The sequence below is a fragment of the Diadema antillarum genome, unplaced genomic scaffold, assembly GCF_040938485.1.
Source record: "Diadema antillarum isolate AM-2024a unplaced genomic scaffold, OU_Dant_1.0 scf00000223, whole genome shotgun sequence".
NCBI classification, from domain to species: domain Eukaryota; kingdom Metazoa; phylum Echinodermata; class Echinoidea; order Diadematoida; family Diadematidae; genus Diadema; species Diadema antillarum.
Genome location: NW_027271112.1, coordinates 86,256 through 103,310, shown reverse-complemented (window position 1 = coordinate 103,310; position 17,055 = coordinate 86,256). Strand labels below are relative to the sequence as shown.

Sequence of the window (17,055 nt, the reverse complement as noted above, 5' to 3'; positions counted from 1 at the left end):
CAAACATCTAGAAGAAATGGCAAATCCGCCGGTAACCAGCACTCAGACGAGTATTGAAATGCATTGCTGTGCACAATTGTCAATTGTCTATGAGAATGTGCAAAAAGGATGGAAATTGGATCCAGCCAACTGGATGGCACCATTTTATCATCGCTAGTGTAGTGTTGTAGACCACTACTATGGTCTAGCACCCCCTGTTGTTGAAATGTATGTGAACACCAGAAGATGGCAGAATAAACAACCAGAAGTGGAAACGTCAGATTCGCCTTGATATCTCTCTTAATTGGGTCGTCCAAGCTGATAGTCTGTAGATTTGTTAGCCGCCAACACGAATTACACAACTCTACAATGGCTGTAATGTCTGTAATGTGCTGACAAGCCCGTGTTTGCTGCAGATTGGCGGGCCCTAACGAATGCTTCCATTACGTGATAGCAATGCAGGAATAATCCCTGTAGTCCCATGCATTGTCATCCATGGCATCAACAAGTGTATGACGTCGTCACATGAGCTGAGTGAGTACCGTTAATCGTAGCCTTCGTTTGTCTTTGAATAGACAATCAGAATGAGTGCATTACCAGTTTTCTCACCATTTCTAGATACTGATAACAACCCTGGCCCGCAGTGGACCAAGTGGCTTAGTCGCTTTGAATGGCTAATGGTGGCATTAGACATCTCCTCAGCCAAACGGAAGAGAACACTCTTGCTCCACTATGCTGGACCGAAAGTTGACAAAATTTTTGATACCCTCCAAAACATTGGTGACTATGATTATGACATGGCGGTCAATGCCTTAAACAAGTACTTTCAGCCAAAATCCAATTTGATGTATGAGGTGTACATCTTCCGTCCGGGAAAGCAAGAACAAACCGAGTCCCTCGATCAGTATGTTACTCACCTTCGCCAACTCACAAAGAATTGCAAGTTTACAGACACTGATAGGGAAATAATGGCTCAGGTCATCGCTCACTGCCAGTCTCCGAAGCTCAGACGGCAAGCCCTCAGCAAGGGGGACGATCTCACGCTGACCAAATTGTTGGATATTGGGCGGGCTTTGGAAGCCAGTGAGGTACAGGCCAGAGTTTTCGAATCACCCGACACCACTCACAATGCTGTCAATGCTACGAGAGGTCGCAGTCTTCAGCGGAATAGGGGTCGCAGACCTCTGAGGGCGAATAAGTCATCCCACTTCAGTAGTTACAGACAGGATGGCCAGAAGCAACATCGCATAACCAAAACGCCACATGTCCTCAAACAACACCAAAGCTTTCTGGAACATGCTATTATTGCGGAGGCCCATACCCCCATCAAACGTCCTGCCTAGCAGCAGGAAAGCAGTGCAAGGCGTGCAACAAAATGGGCCATTTTGCCAAAGTATGCCATTCCTCATCACGGAGAGGGAAAATCAACAATGTAAAGGATGGTGGTGATGCGACTGGAACCAGTGTCAATCAACCAGACGGTGAATATTCATTCACCATTCGAGACAAAATCTATAGTGCTCAGAACGGACACAAGCACTTACCCACTACACAGTTGACGGTTGGTGACAAAGGAATGGAGGTGATCATTGATTCTGGGTCAACAGTAAATATCATGGACGTGCCCACATTCCATGACCTGAAAACCACGCATAAGTTCAAACTGCATAAGGCCCATTCACACATTTTTCCGTACGCATCAGATGAGCCCATTCCAGTCATTGGCGTTGTAAATGTGCCTCTCCAGACGAAACAACACACACTGTGATGCAGAATTTTTTGTTGTGAAGTCAAACACAGGCAACTTGCTGAGTTTTGAGACTGCATCCATGCTAAAATTGATCACCATCAACCAGGTATCTACCACTCTGACTGACGAGATCTTCACAAATTACACAACTCCACAATGGCGACCAGGATTAAATGTATGTGAACATCAAAACATGGCAGAATAAACAACCAGAAGTGAAACATCAGATTCGCTGTGATATCTCTCATTTTTGGGTCGTCCAAGCTGGTAGTCCGTAGATGTGTTCGCCGCTAACACGAATTACACAACTCTACAGCTGGAATGAATTTTCACTGTGCCAAGGTTGCATCATGTGGGGACATTGCATAATAGTCCCTGAAAAACTCGGAAAAAAATGCTGAAAGAACTTCAAAGTGGACATGTAGGCATGGTGAAAATGAAAGCGCTGGCACGCAGCTATTATATGTCTGGTGGCCGAAAATAGACAAAGAAATTGAAGAGATGGCTACAACATGCTGCACCAGTTGCCAAGCATCACAAAATTCACCACCCCTAGCTCCACTCCATCCATGGGAGTGGTCAGCAGAAAAATGGCAGCGAGTGCATGTCGACTACACAGGACCAATGGACGGACATGTGCTCCTGGTGGTCATCGATGCATACTCAAAATGGCCGGAAGTTACACTCATGAAGTCTACAACTAGCGAGCAAACAATCAGTGTTCTTCATGCCATCTTTGCAAGAAACTGTGTCCCAGAACTACTTGTCTCCAACAAGGGGCCGCAATTCACTTCAGCTGAATTCAAGGACTTCATGACACGCAGTGGAGTGAAACACATGACTTTCGCTCCATTTCACCCATCCACAAATGGACTTGCCGAACACTTTGTACAGTCTCTGAAGTCTGCATTAACTTCTGCACGAGGGGAAAAGGGAACACTCCAATGAAAAGTTTCACAGTATTTGACTGATTTCTACTAGAATTGTAGCACACTATATGATATACCGTGCACTCTGTAACTGCATTCAAAGGACTGGTTTTACTGGGGTTGCCACATCATCACTCTGGTATGTGGGATACCCAAGTAGCGGACAGCGTGAATAGAAGGCAATCATTGTTTTACTGAGATGGAGAGAAAGAGTCAGTAGGAGGGAAAGTATTCTCCTAGAATTCAGACCTCAATATAGCATTATCAACATGAATATTTCACAGCAACAATAGTATAGACAGTTTAAAGGGATGGTATAGGTTTAGCTGAAATGGGGAATTCAGATTTTAACTTTTTACGAGATATTTTGTAATTAGAAACTATGAGATATTCAAGAGTATACAATTCTAAGAGGAATTCAAAGTTTATACTTTTACTAAAGAAATGGTTTAGAAAAGCTGAGATATCTGAAAACAAAGAGGTCCTAATAAAAGGTGGGTCCCATTTTTCATTAGGACCTCTTTTGTTTTTGGATATCTCAGCCATTTCAAGACCAAATTTCTTCAAAAACTTTGAATTCCCCATAGAGGGAGCCATCTTTCATGCCTGGAAGTGCATTCTTTGGCATGATGGTTACCAGCAGCTACATGCATCACACCCCTGTCAAACGATAGGATCTCCAAATGACCCACATCAGTAATATGTTTGAGCCACAGGTGATCGGGGGGCTGCCATTGTTCGAGAGATTGCCGAGTCAAACTGCATACAGTTGTAGGTGTGATGTGGAGTTACAGAGAGGCTGTCGCAAAAACATTGGAGGAGCTGGATATAGACATCATTGAAGGGCTCGCCCAGCATGGATTTTCACTGATGATCCAGAGCTTATCCTGCACACCGCAATCAAAGATGGTGTAGATGGAATGGGGGACATTCCATTTTACAATGGCTCCTCCAACACTATTTGCCTGACAAGGCATTCAGGGCAGCATTTGCAGTTCTTCAGTCAGAGGTGGTGAAGAAGGATGGCACTCGAATCACAGACTTCCAAGGAGCAGAAGCCCAATGCCATGCACATCAACAGGCCGATTCTAGAAGCCATTGGAGACAGAAACTCGCCATCAAAAGCTATTTAGTTGCGCGTGACAATGAGTTCAAGAGAAACCTCATGCAAGGCCAAGTGATGAAAACATACACTGTAAACTCCACATGTCTGCATCGCCTCAAAATTTACAACTCCATGATCAACGAAAAACTTGATAGGTCTGACGGAGGATTGAAAGGTAGTGGCTCGAAAGACCTTTGCACTTTATGCCATGCCACTTGAGAATCAGCCAAGTTGGAACTTGGAAACTTCAAGATTGACCGGACCTACATGGAGACTGCAGACCTAGCATCTTATTTGGAAATCAATCCAGACAAACTTTCGCAGGCAGAATTGGGCGACATCGCCAAGGGAGTGAAAAGCAGGCCCATTCTCCTTTCTGATCCCGGAATGAAACTTCTAGATTCAACACATGCTGTCATCAATTTAGGTCAGTTTTTCAAGAAACTGATCATGAGAGAGATCGCAGGTGTGCAGGTGTGGGAGGCAACACATGACGTAAAGGAACTCCTGGACGATGCCGAGAAGCGGTTGAATGACCATGTTCGTGAAATGATTGGGTTGGCGCCAAACCTAATGATACCTGGCAATCATGCCAGGGAGCTCTTCAATCCTCAAAACGAATCATGTTTCTTGGAGCTCATTGTAAATGAAGAAGGAAAGGAACGCCTGAAATCCTTTCTGAGTAAGTTTCGATGTCTAAGGAAGGTCTACAGGGTAAGAAACCTGGAGGAAGAAGAGGTATAGAACTATAAGTCAACGGCCGTCGACATGGGCAGATGAGCAAAATGTTAAAATCTTAATCTTAATCTCAACCAAAGGCTTGTAATAGCCCCATGGAGCTCATTGCAAATGCAGAAGGAAAGGAACACCTGATATCAGTTCTGAGTAAGTTTCAATGCCTAAGGAAGGTCTACACAGCAAGAAACCCGAGGAAGAAGTATCAAACTATAAGTCAACGGCCATCGACATGGGCAGATGGGCAAAAACTTAAAATCTTAATATTTATCTCAACCAAAGGGCTCGTAATAGCCCCATGGTCACATTCACATAGAGCTGTTGTGACTCAAGAGATGAGACAATAGACACTCATGAGGTTGCCGGTTCAAGTTTGCTGGCAGCAGCAGCACTCTCAATGCCTCCTTCTTTGAAGGCTGCCCATGGAGAAATCTGTCCTGGGGTAACTTGCTTATAAGTATTTGACTACAACTGTACTTCTGTAGTGGTCATGTAAATTAAATCTGAGCTCAAATCATCTCTGTACAAAGCACACATAAGCACATGCATTAATCATAATAAAAGGAAACATAAATCATATTCACAGAGTCCAAAGGAACAATAAAGTGCATCCTTTAAGAAGTGCTCCCAACACTCCATATGTAAGATAAGCTTGAAAACTGATGTGGTGTCCCAAAAAGAGAGATGGCATAAAAGTTTGTCACTGTCATTTCAGCTGAAATTGAAGACAACAAGTGAAATTTCCACTGCACATTGCTTTCAGGTAATCCTTGTCTGTCTATGTTCTGTCCACATGTTTATGTAGGAGCGGGTCCAATACATGTTTGCACACATCCATATCAAGGTTCTCCACTGGAACTGGGCGAGATGCTACGCCATGAAGTCCAGGGGGGTGTACACATTTTCCGCCACATACAAACTTGTCTCCTCATTTCCTGTAATGGCAAAATAAAAAAAAAATAAATGAATAAATGAAAGACCAGTAAATAAACAACATCAAATAGAGAAGAGGGAATTTTAGAAATTCAACTTCAAGTGTCAAAAGACACATAGAGCATCACATTCTTACACTATATCTTTACAAAGACCAAATAAATTAAGCCTGAAACTCAAGGAGCACTTCACAGTGTATCAAAGTACTGGTGTTGACTGTTGACAGTACAATGTACAGTCATATAAAATATGACTCCATGTTAGATACACGGATACCAAATTTACTGGCAAAGGCAGGTTGGTTGCAGGGTTCAAGACCATTTCAAACACATGATACTGTGCCATGCGTGTTATTGAAACATGTAGGGAATTGAATCACAAAATCAACTTAATGGTGTGAATTGCCATTCCTAGTCAGAGAGAAATCTCGACGGCTAAACTGAAGGAGGAAATGGTATTTATATGAACATGTATTTGGATGCAAAAATAGATTATTTCTTTGAAGTGCAATAATTTTAAAGGTTGGTTTGCATGTAAGCATTCTACTCTAAAGATAACCACTGTTTTCCAGAGCTTGCAAAATAGGAGAGCTATTGAAATAAATATACTATTCAAAGACATTTTATATCACTCTTTCAAAGCCATAGTTAAAAATATGATGCTGTACCCATTCACCATAAATCTGTTATTCTTTCTTTTGTTAGTTTGTTTGCTTTTTACTATGAGGGAGAGGTGGATGGGGTGGGAAGAATTCCTGTTCTCTGTTCATATGTACGTGCCAGGTCTTTTTCTTCTGCACCTAAAGAGCTGCCACTACCAAACTACAGTCAACCTTGCTAAGTTGACCTCATGTAAGTTTAATAATCGCCTATGAAAGTCAAAGGTCTTTTCAAGTCCTCTTCTCTTCATGTTCTATTGATTTTAATCCCTCATAAGTCTAGTTTTCTCTAAGTCAAAGCTATTTCTTCCGTCCAAATGGATTTGACTTACATGTACACAAAGTTGACTGTACAAATTGTAGTGGTGTAGCCCTTTATATGGAAACCAAGGTATGAGGTCTAGATTGAGCTGTCACTTAAATCAAAAGGGACTGCAACTACAGTAGAAGAGCAACTCACTTAATTTCAATTTCAACATCCTTTCCCTCTTTAGCTCTGTCTTCTCCTCGTCAGAAAGATTTGGCGCTTCCGTTGAGACTGCTGCGTTCAGGTCCAGGCCTTCCTGTCTCCACTTGATGAAGAAAACGCCGAGTAGCGTCCAAGTTCCAAATGCATAGAACAGCGACACTCTCCTGCCCCACACAGAATTCTTACTCCTGTCCAGCCTCCGGTTCAGAAATCGAAGATACTTCCACATGGTGCACCCAAACCTTCAGTCCAGCAATCCAATGTGTGCTAAAACATCACAAGGGATAATGTGAGGGTGGCAGACTCTATAAAGTGGCAAAGAGGAATTTTCTCATCGATTTTTCCAACTGTCACCCAGTAATGTAGATACCTGAGAAACAATCAAGAAAAACAGAAAAAGAAGAAGAAGAAAAAACAAACAAACAAAACCTCAAGATTCTATCACAGTTACAATGTAGAAAATAAGAATGATCGATCCTCAGTGTGGCTGGAAGATACAAGAGCTACCTAGGACGAGAATAAAGACAGAGGTGGCAAGTTTTTCTCCTCTATCTTGTCCTTTCTGTCAACAAACAAAATATGTTAATAACTATTTAACACAGTACAAGTAGGATATCAAAATCTTAAAAATTATTTACTTTATAGTACAGTATACTCTCATTGTCCTTGCACAGCTGGAATTATGAGTTTTGTGTGACAGTATTAGCATAGCGTACAACCAAGGAGGTTCAAGAGATGGAGTCACAACAGTCATAATCCATACCTTTGATCCCATGTTTGATGCCGCCACTAAAAAACATTTACAAAAGTATGTGCCAAACTGGAACTGTCACACAGATAGAAGAACAATTGATTCATGTGTCATTGGTTGCATTAAATGACCACTATTGACCAGCCTCTCTCTTCAAGGATCAAGACAAGTCTGTACTGTATGTCCTTATGATGGTAATTACATGTACTTATGAGCGATACATGTGGTAGAAACATGGGGATGTGCAAATAAAAATTGTGCCAAGATTGATGAAATAAGAATAAAGATTACCAACACTTGAGTTTACATGACTTTATACATCACTTGCCTTGAAGAATGAGGAATATATACCATATTTATTTCATTTGTAGAAAGTGATCGGAAAAACAATAAATCGTCTTTCCAGTGAGGGTAGAGTTTCAAATACCATACTTTCATATTAAACTATACACAGCCCTGTCGCTGTACACAAGTTCGCACGCCGTCTGGTCGGGCTATTACTTTCACAACATAAAAATTACAGCTTAGAGTGACTCATAGTCAGAGTTACACTTTTGCACATATTTCTGGATGGGATTTAAACTTTACTTTTGTGTCATATAACGACATCAGGTGAAATTTCATTTAAGTTTAATAATAAATGAATACCGGTAAGAAAAATCACTGAAATAAAGCCAACATTTTGTTAGCGTTTCAAAATGAATCTTGGATCTTGGAATAGAAGTTGGATGAGTATAAAGAAACTAATTTACAGTAGGCTAACTGTTAGACCTCCCATTCCCAATTTATACCCAAACATCTCCTGTGGAATTTTAATCTTCAGATGTCGATCAGATTGCTCAGAAAGATGACACGGCACTGACCCAGACCTCGATCATCAAACAACAATTGCACCTTTAAAATTACCTGTGGAAAAGTTTCTTTTCTGACAGCTATGTGAAATATTATCATTAACGTTTAATACAGCCAGTTGGAGTTGGACCTCCAACAAACCGCACTGGTGAGTGCATAGTGATACTTAGACAGAAAGATCCGTCTGTCCGGAGGACTCTTTAATATTTTGCCATTAACGCTGTCCTCAAGCACTGTCAAGGGGATCCGTGAAGCCAGACGCAGTCTCCGCGGAACATTCCCCGACGGACAGATACAGACCGATCTTTCGGTCAAAGTGATACTAGCGTGGCATTAGGTAGTGATAGTGTATTAATTAATGCACTATTCCACTAAAGCGGCATAGGCTAGCAGCTCCCCAGGGTTGAATAGATCTGAACACGCAGCACGTCCGGTTTTCCTTGGCCTTGTGTGGTTTAACAGTTCATTGTTGTGTGTTGTAGTGTTCGTCAGTAACTAGAGTCTAGGGTCTAAACTATGTTTTACATAACTTATAAACCTATGTGTATGTTAGTGCGAATGGGGCTGCCGGTCGCAGTTAATGTGTATGATGTCCGATGACTCTAAGCAACAGCGACGTGATTAAAGCCTAGACTCTACTGAGAGTCCTAGACACCCCTCTAGTCTCTACTTCAAATTACGTTACATGGCATGGGGAATGATACGATTCCAGCAATACTCACTTGAGTTGAGGTGAATAATGTTGAGATATACTTTCAAAGGTAGTGTGTTGTGTACACGACTGCCCACGTCCTTTGACACCGGCCGGCGAGCTAGCTGAGGGTAGAGATGTTCCCTTTAATTTTCTTTAGCTTTGTGTCACGTGTGACTGGTTAAAATTCATGGTACATTGTACGTACAATGTATATGTACGCTGTACGCGTGTCCGCTGAGAACGTTTGCGATTGTGCTGTGCGTGCGTTCCATAGAGATATATACTAAGCTCTATGGTGCGTTCACACATCCGCGCGCGCAAATTATGCCGCTCGCCCTCGATCGAACTAGTACGTGATTGATTGACCGGAAACACCGCAGCTTTTACGCCAATAATCCCATGACTTCGTGTTCTTTGGGCACCCACTTGCACAAGCCTCTCCGTCCGGCGGTGCGGCGGCTATGACAGCTGGTATGATGGTGGTACGTGCCCAATGCCTTATGCATGCATGGTATGGACTGACTGATCGCTCGACTTGAGTAGCTTCAATAGGGCAGTTGAGTTGTATCGGCATTACCAGACGCTTGAGTAATTCAGGTACTCAGTAAGTTACAACACTGGGACTGAGTGAATGGAAGGGAGGTGACCGGTGACAGACCCTGACTGCTGAAGTGAAAGCTTGACCAGAAAACGGCCTCCCCTAGCCAGCGCCAGCTAACTCAAGTGAATTGCACAGACACAGTCAGAGTCAAACTCAACAAACATGGACAGTGATATACCATTTCGCTTCGGGGAACCTTGCAGAGAATCCTCCAGGACTTCAAATGATTACGGGGAAGACGACGACGGGAGGTAGGATTATTAGGAGAACTAGCCTTTCTTCATCAGCATGATCAGCTCATGCCTCAGTTCATGAGTTGTGCGACTGCGAGTATGATTAAATTTTGATAAATTTTAAACATGAATTTTCAAGAGCCTTTTCTTTCACTAGTGTCTAGAAGTAGAATATATGAGATAAACTTATCCGTCTATAAATTAGCTTGGTGTATTAAAATAGTTAATACCATGACGGAAGAAATTAAGATTCTTTGATGTTGATAATGTCACACTGTCACAGACAATTACGCACAATTACTAATAGAAAATAGATGCTTCCATGACATTTGCTTCTGTGACATTTGCTTTCATTAAATATCAGTAAATTTACATGTACGCTAAAAGCCAAACATAACCCCTACCCACTCAAAGTATCTGCACCAGCGCCAGCGACCCTGCTGTTATGTTACTGGTTACAACGGCCCCGGGCTTACCCGCAATCCCACAAACACAGGGGTGAATCCAGGAATTCCGTCTGTTTTAACAAAAAATAAGGGGGGGGGGGGCGCGTGCACCCGGCGCGGTGCGATCCCCTGTGGATCCACCACTGAAACACAACCCTAAACTTAATCCTAATCTGTGCATCAAACTAGAATCTAGGTCTTAACTTAAAAATTTTTAATTTATCACAACCCAAACTCTGTTCCTTTTAATAGTCCTTGGAGAAAAAGACCGATGCAATTGTTGTATGAGCAAAATGTTATGTCACCAGAATAGGTGTGCATTGGCATTTCTAACTCTATCATTTGGTTGTTGTTGGTGAGTTTGTTAGTTTGTATGTTTGTTTGTTTGTTTTTATCGTAAAAAGACTTCTGGTTTGGAACCACAGCACACTACCTTTCATAATGATGGATAGTGACAATGTTGATGAATGTGGATGAGATGAATTTTATTCTCTTGGACTCACTGTATTTGCCCTTGGTTGTGACACACTTTACTTAGTGTGGTCCAGTTGGCAAAGTGAGGTTTTTCAGCACTAATCTCAATGAGGACCTCTTAGTCTATAGAGGTACAATCTGTTTTTGTTTTTGTACAAGGTACATCTAGGGGATCACCTCAATATATATTTTAATTTTCCACATCATCTTCTTCCTTTTCTCATTTTTCTTTAACAGTATTGTCAAATTTCTGTCCACATACAAGTATACAGCTGTATAATCAAAATTTTAAGCATATTCCAGAGTTATGAATGTTTTGTTTTGAAATGTGACTTTTGTTTTGTTTTCAGCTCAGAGGATGAACTGGACATAATCCTCCATGGAACTCCCGAGCAGAAGCGTCGTTTGACTCGCAGTCTGAGTCATGGAAGCCTGCAGATGTCGTCCAGTGAAGATGAATTTGAGAAAGAGATGGAGCTTGAACTGGATAGGACGATGAGAGATCACGAGAAGCAGTTTGTGGCAAATGGTAAATCACCTTGATTTGAACAAGGCTTGAAAAAAATTCTAGGAAGAGATGGAATGGTCAAAATGAGAACATAGCTATCTCCAATTCATGAATTGCACTACCACATTTCACACAATAGTATATCTATGAACCTTTTTGTTACAGTAGTATCTCTTATGTTTTCTCCTAGGAGGGTGAATGAACAAACAGTCGACCTACAAGTCTACTCAGTTGTGATTGAGTCAATGACCCAAACTTACATCCAAACGTTTCAAACTATCATTTAGGTATTTAATGTAATCTTCAACATCATGAAATTTACTCATCCTGTTTTGCAGCTTTTGGTGGTCCCACTAAAAGGTGATATCTTTTGATGTGATTGTGCTAAAATATTAATTGTAATGATATGGCAAAGCCTGTGGCAGCCTCCAGAAACTCAAAAACTGCTGACCATTTTGCAAGAGCACTGTCTCAGTCATATGATTATTTCTTTTTTGCTTCCTTTCAGTTGAGAGAAGGCTGACATCTGCAGGAGGGGCTGGTACATCCCAGAGAGAACCATCTTCCACACAAGGTGCTCCAGGTGAAGCACCCCCTCCCTCCTCCTCCGCTTCCTCATCCCAACCAGCTGCACAGCAGTTCTACGACGACATCTACTTCGATTCCGACGAGGAAGAAAAGGGAGACAAGCCGTCTGCCAGTGGAGCTGGAGCGAGTGGGAGCAGCGAGGGGCGCAAGAGCAAGAAGAGTATGTATTAATGTCAGTCTTTTATTTTAAGGGCTTAAACCTTAGTCATATAAGGCATTGATTTGATTTCTTTGAGGACACTGTTGTTGTTGGTTTTTTTTTTGTCTTATATGATTCTTTATTAACTTCCATTCAAATAATACTGGCGACAGCAATAATTTTGGTACAGTGGAAACTCGATATAACGAGATGGTCGGGACCGAGTCGTTTTCCTCGTTATAGCCGATATCTCGTTATATCAGTAGGCATAACAGAAAGCATAACATAAAGACATTAATTTGCACATGTGGGACTACCCATCATCTTTCAATCAATACTGATAACTTGGTAATGTGTGTGAGGTAATTACTCACCTTTATGGGTAAGAATGTTTTTTCGCCAATGAAATCCGATATCAAGAATGTTTTTCTTATCAATTGTAGATGTTTGAATTTGTAAATCTATATAGCTTGCGATTATGTGAAGATCGTCTGTGGATTGGTGTGTGGTTACGGTATGGGTGTGTGTTGTGTGTTGAAAGCTTGAATGTGGTCTGCACAATGATGTGTGTGTGTGACACATTCATTCTGTATGTACATTATGACTGCGTGTGTGTGAAGATGGGGAATTCCCTACGTAGAAAGCCAATCACAGCATCAGATTGCCTCACACTTGCTAAACGTCATGATGATGTCATGTATACGGCCGTCCCACCACATTTTCTGCATGTATCAGTGCGCTCAGACACACACATACACGTACAACATGCGGTGCTAGCTGTAGAGTGAACTGAAGAAAATATGTGTGTGCAAGACAGTTTTTGGCGCATCGAGCTTTACAATCTCGGAACATGATAGCACAGGCGAAGTAAAGCTTTACCCGCAGACATTTTGCTTTACCTCGCTATATCAGGTTTGATTTGCTATGTTTTTCTTTGTTTGGAAATCACAAAATTTATCTCGTTATAGCAGTTATTTCGTTATAGCCGATCTCGCTATAAGAGTAGCATTTTACATAGACTTGTGTGGAAGGAAATTTGGGACCGGGAAAATTTCCTCGTAATAACCGATATCTCGTTATAGCAGTGTTCGTTATACCGAGTTTCCCCTGTATTACTGGACAAGGTAACAAAGAAATCATGATTGGTCACAGTAAACAGAAATAGATCCTTTAATGTGTTATACTTTTGCACTTTGGAAGTAGAACTTGACAAAGGTAACGATTGAAACTCACATTTCATTTTTGTGCTGTAACAAATGGAATGAAAATAGTGCAGGAAAATTTAAAAAAAAAAAAAGGGGGAAGTGTGTTATCTAAAAGTTACTGTTGTTATTTCAGAAGCTTGTTTGTCATACATAGAGTTTCCCATGAAATAATAATTTTATTCTCAGCATCGTGCATGCTTAATATGTATATATGTCATTATGTTTGGTTATCTTATTAAAATATTTTATTGTTGTAATCGATTTCGGCCATTTCTTCATGTTGGAAAGGAAATTTTCCCTTGTGAATGCCTGGCTCTAGTTAGAGAGGGATCTTGGAGTGCTTTTTGGTTTGGGCTTTTAGGAGATCAATAAGGGCAGAGAGAATATCATACAGAGGTGGCATTGTACATCTCAAATATTTCTTATTCTGATTTTGCTTTGCAGGTAACAAGCAACCGAAGCAGCGGCCCATTCCAAGCAATGATGAACTGTTGTATGACCCGAATATTGACACTGAAAACCAAAACTGGATTGACAAGCAGAGAGCGTACTACTATCCCCGGAAAGGGGCGGGACAGTCGGAGAGTGGGAGGTCAGGTGCTAGCGGGACTGACCAAGCCGCCGGGCAGTCGTCGGATGGTGGAGATGGAGGGGCAGGTGTCCACAAGACTGACGCCATTTTGAACTGTCCGGCTTGCATGACTACACTGTGCATTGACTGCCAGAGACACGAAGTGTACTCGAACCAGTATCGTGCTATGTTTGTCATGAACTGCTGCATTGTTCGGAGCGAGCAGCTGCGATATCCCGCTTCCAAGAGGAAGCGCTGGAGGAAGAAGAGAAAGCACGATGAGGGAGAGGACGCAGGAGGAGATGGTGGGGGCAGCTCGGCCTCGGACGAGCTCTACCACCCTGTGAAGTGCTCAATATGCAACACAGAAGTCGCAGTGCTGGACAAGAGCGACGTTTTCCACTTTTTCAATGTGTTGTCGAGTGCAGCTTAGAAAGACCTCTTCTTTTTTTATCTTTTGAACAGTGTAAATAAAACATTTCACAATATTGGAACACTTGGTTGATGTTGACGTAGTGTGAGGGGCTCTTGAGCAAAAGACCTAGAGCATGAACTTTTCTGATCATGGAATTGGCTGGATGCTTACCGTATTTTTGTCTTATTGAGTGTCAAGATACTCGTAATATGTTAGATCTCATTGCTTCTGTTTCCAAGAATGTCAGGATTTGTGCTGTATATTTCAGATGGATTTATCATCTATCAGATGCCAACATATTTTATATAGACATTTATTAGCTATCTTTTTCATGCTTGTCACAAACCAATATTCAAGTAATAGTACCATTTGAAAAAACAACAACAATATAAATGAATTTGGTTTGATTGCCCTATAGCCTTCATTTTACTTACATTGTATGACTGTGAATTCTTAGGCACTGGATGATAAATGGTAATCTGATCCATTTGTGGCTTCAGCAGTTTGCAAAATGATCAGTTGGGTGAATATTTTCCCCATTTCATTTTATGTCAGATTGCAATGAAGTGAACAAATGACCATAGCATTTGTGTCCTTTGACAGCAACTTGTGCATATTGATAGAGAGGAAAATTACAGAATTTGGCCGACCAGGAGCATGAATGGATGCTCAACCCAATGACATGCACAATGCTCCATCTCTAGTTCTGGGTTTAAATTGATGTGATGTTTAGTCAGGAAATATGAGTGTCATGGAACTGTCTCAAGGGCTTCTCTGGTGTGTTTAGGGCATTTTTCATAATTTTTGTCATGGCCAGCCTAAACTTCCCTGCAGTAATAATGCTTAAATACATTGGCATTCACGACATGACAAGGGATCATTTATTTTGGGTAAAGTACAATATGTTTGTCATTTTTGTCAGAATTCCCTCACTACTGTACTATTTAAGTGCTTCTCCTCTTCACAATATTGGACTGTCAATATTGCCTAAGTTGAATCTACAGTGTATTTGGACTGAAGAAATAGCTTCAACTTTTTAAGGAAAATACATTGTATTACTTATGAGGGATTAAAATCAATAGAATATAAAGAGAAGAAGACTTTAAAAGACCTTCGATTTAGGCCATTAATCAACTTTTCCAAGGTCGACTTAAGCAAGGTTGACTGTATATACATATGATGTATTAATCTTCAAATGACCATTGTCAAAAGTTCTGTTCAAACTGCATGGTGATTCTGCTCCTTTTGTTGTTGTTGTTTTTTTTTTGGGGGGGGGGGTGGGATGAGTGCTGCATATTTCCAATATTCAGGCCATCATTCAGTTTCCATTTCATCAAAATGTTTCCCTGTTTATGAAAGTCATTGAAAGTAAAAATAAACATCGCCTGTAACTCCAATGCGAGTATTCAGTGAAAATCATTATGAAAGGGTGGTTGGAGCAGCGCAACAAATTGCAGCAGCTCAGTGAAGGTACACTGTACCCGCAAATTCAAACTTACTGACAGGAGTATGTTTTGTCAGCTTGTCAAGTACATGTAAGAAGGCATCCTATTGCCTTCTAAGACCGTCAGCCTTGTTCATTTACTGCAGCAGCACTTACAAGGAATTGATTTCTGTTTCAGAGTATTCTCTACCTTGTTATTCTCATGGATCAATTTCTCTCTGACTCCACAGAAACTTATCAAGGATTTCTTTCTTTGTCTGTCTTCCAATCTTCCAAAAGATAAAAGATGTTGCTTTGTAACTGTTTTTCCTTGTGCTTAACTCATGAGAATGCTATTTTATATTATATTTTTGGCAGGGTGGGGGAGGGGAGTAATTTCGAAAGGCCTATCAAAACAATGATAGAAAATACTTGTAGCATACATATTAATTCTGTTCTTTCTCATCAGTTGCAAACTAATTACATGTCTCGAGTACAGTGAGGTACCCTAGCTGTCATGAAGGTAGAAATTGTGCGCAAGGTTCATGAAAACAATAAAAAGATGTACCAACAACAGTTATTACATCAAGTATAGCTTCAATTATTTATTTTTTCATTTGATAAGTCACACATAGCTCACAATCAACTTTGTTGAGATAAATGTACAAACAAAACAGGTGCATTCAGTAAATGGAAAGCTGGAACCCACAGAGATCAACAGCAAGGAGCTATGTCATCCTGTGCACACTGACACAACATTGGGGTTGAGGCATGCAAGCTTGTAATGCCTGGTGGCATGCCACAAGCCACAGCAGTCAACTTTACTAGAAGTACAACTGTCAAAGCTTGATCAGCTTTACACAGCTTTGTTTACTCTTATCTCTTATCTTACAGAGTGTGTAATGCCACATTACAGATCAGTTTTTGGTCTTCACTATGAAAACTTGCCCCCTTTCTGGTTTTTGCTCTGGATTTTTTTTTTTCTTTTGGGGGGTACAGTTACGGTTTATGTTCCTACGCTAGAATTAGGGAGGAAACTCAGAAGTCGGGTAGGCGAGATTGTGTCTACTCTATGACCTGCACTATTTCAGCAACATGACTGTACCTGCTATGTCAGTCCCACAACTTGGACTAATATGTTTATGCTGGAAAACACATACATTGTACTGAACTTCTTTCCGAGTCAAATCCACATGGAGTGAACTAAAATACTATACAGTCACTCTCACACAAGTCACTCACTTGACAAGATCATGGAAAATGTCAGTGCTCAATTGGTTTTCCCCATGTGTATTCGGATATTTTGTCTACACAAGCATTTTCAAAACTCCAGAATGCCTAGATTCAGGGCAAGTGACATGGACTTGCGTGAGATTGACAAGAGTTTCATTTTTGACCAAACACAGAGAACAATCCTGAAAGACAACATAATAGAACAATGTCCATTAATTTCACAAGAATATGACAAGTGTCAAAAGATCAAGGTAAGGAAGAGTAAAAAATAATTTTTGCTTCCATCAAACATCTTGCTGAAACATGCCATTGAAGTAAATCGGGCAAGTACCGGTACACTTGTTAATGTACACTGTACTTGCTC

The 17,055-nt window shown here is 41.0% G+C and overlaps 2 protein-coding genes across 2 annotated transcripts; both read left to right on the top strand.

The window, feature by feature from the left end:
- Window positions 1–4,030: 4,030 nt before the first annotated feature.
- Window positions 4,031–4,507, top strand: LOC139724573 (V(D)J recombination-activating protein 1-like). The gene has a single exon (XM_071635705.1). The coding sequence runs from the start codon at window positions 4,031–4,033 to the stop codon at window positions 4,505–4,507; it is 477 nt and encodes a 158-aa protein (XP_071491806.1).
- A 4,915-nt stretch (window positions 4,508–9,422) lies between these two features.
- On the top strand, window positions 9,423–14,905 carry LOC139724572 (E2F-associated phosphoprotein-like). Its single transcript, XM_071635704.1, has 4 exons — window positions 9,423–9,707; window positions 10,960–11,138; window positions 11,626–11,865; window positions 13,494–14,905. Exons 1-4 carry the CDS (start codon window positions 9,619–9,621, stop codon window positions 14,051–14,053), a joined length of 1,068 nt encoding a protein of 355 aa, XP_071491805.1. The 5' UTR covers window positions 9,423–9,618; the 3' UTR covers window positions 14,054–14,905.
- The last annotated feature ends 2,150 nt before the right edge of the window (window positions 14,906–17,055 follow it).

Coding starts and splice junctions, on each gene's coding strand:
- LOC139724573 (XM_071635705.1), top strand. CDS start 4,031: ATGGAGACTGCAGACCTAGCATCTTATTTGGAAATCAATCCAGACAAA.
- LOC139724572 (XM_071635704.1), top strand. CDS start 9,619: ATGGACAGTGATATACCATTTCGCTTCGGGGAACCTTGCAGAGAATCC. Junction 9,708..10,959: donor GGGGAAGACGACGACGGGAG/GTAGGATTATTA, acceptor TTTTGTTTTCAG/CTCAGAGGATGAACTGGACA. Junction 11,866..13,493: donor GGGGCGCAAGAGCAAGAAGA/GTATGTATTAAT, acceptor TTTGCTTTGCAG/GTAACAAGCAACCGAAGCAG.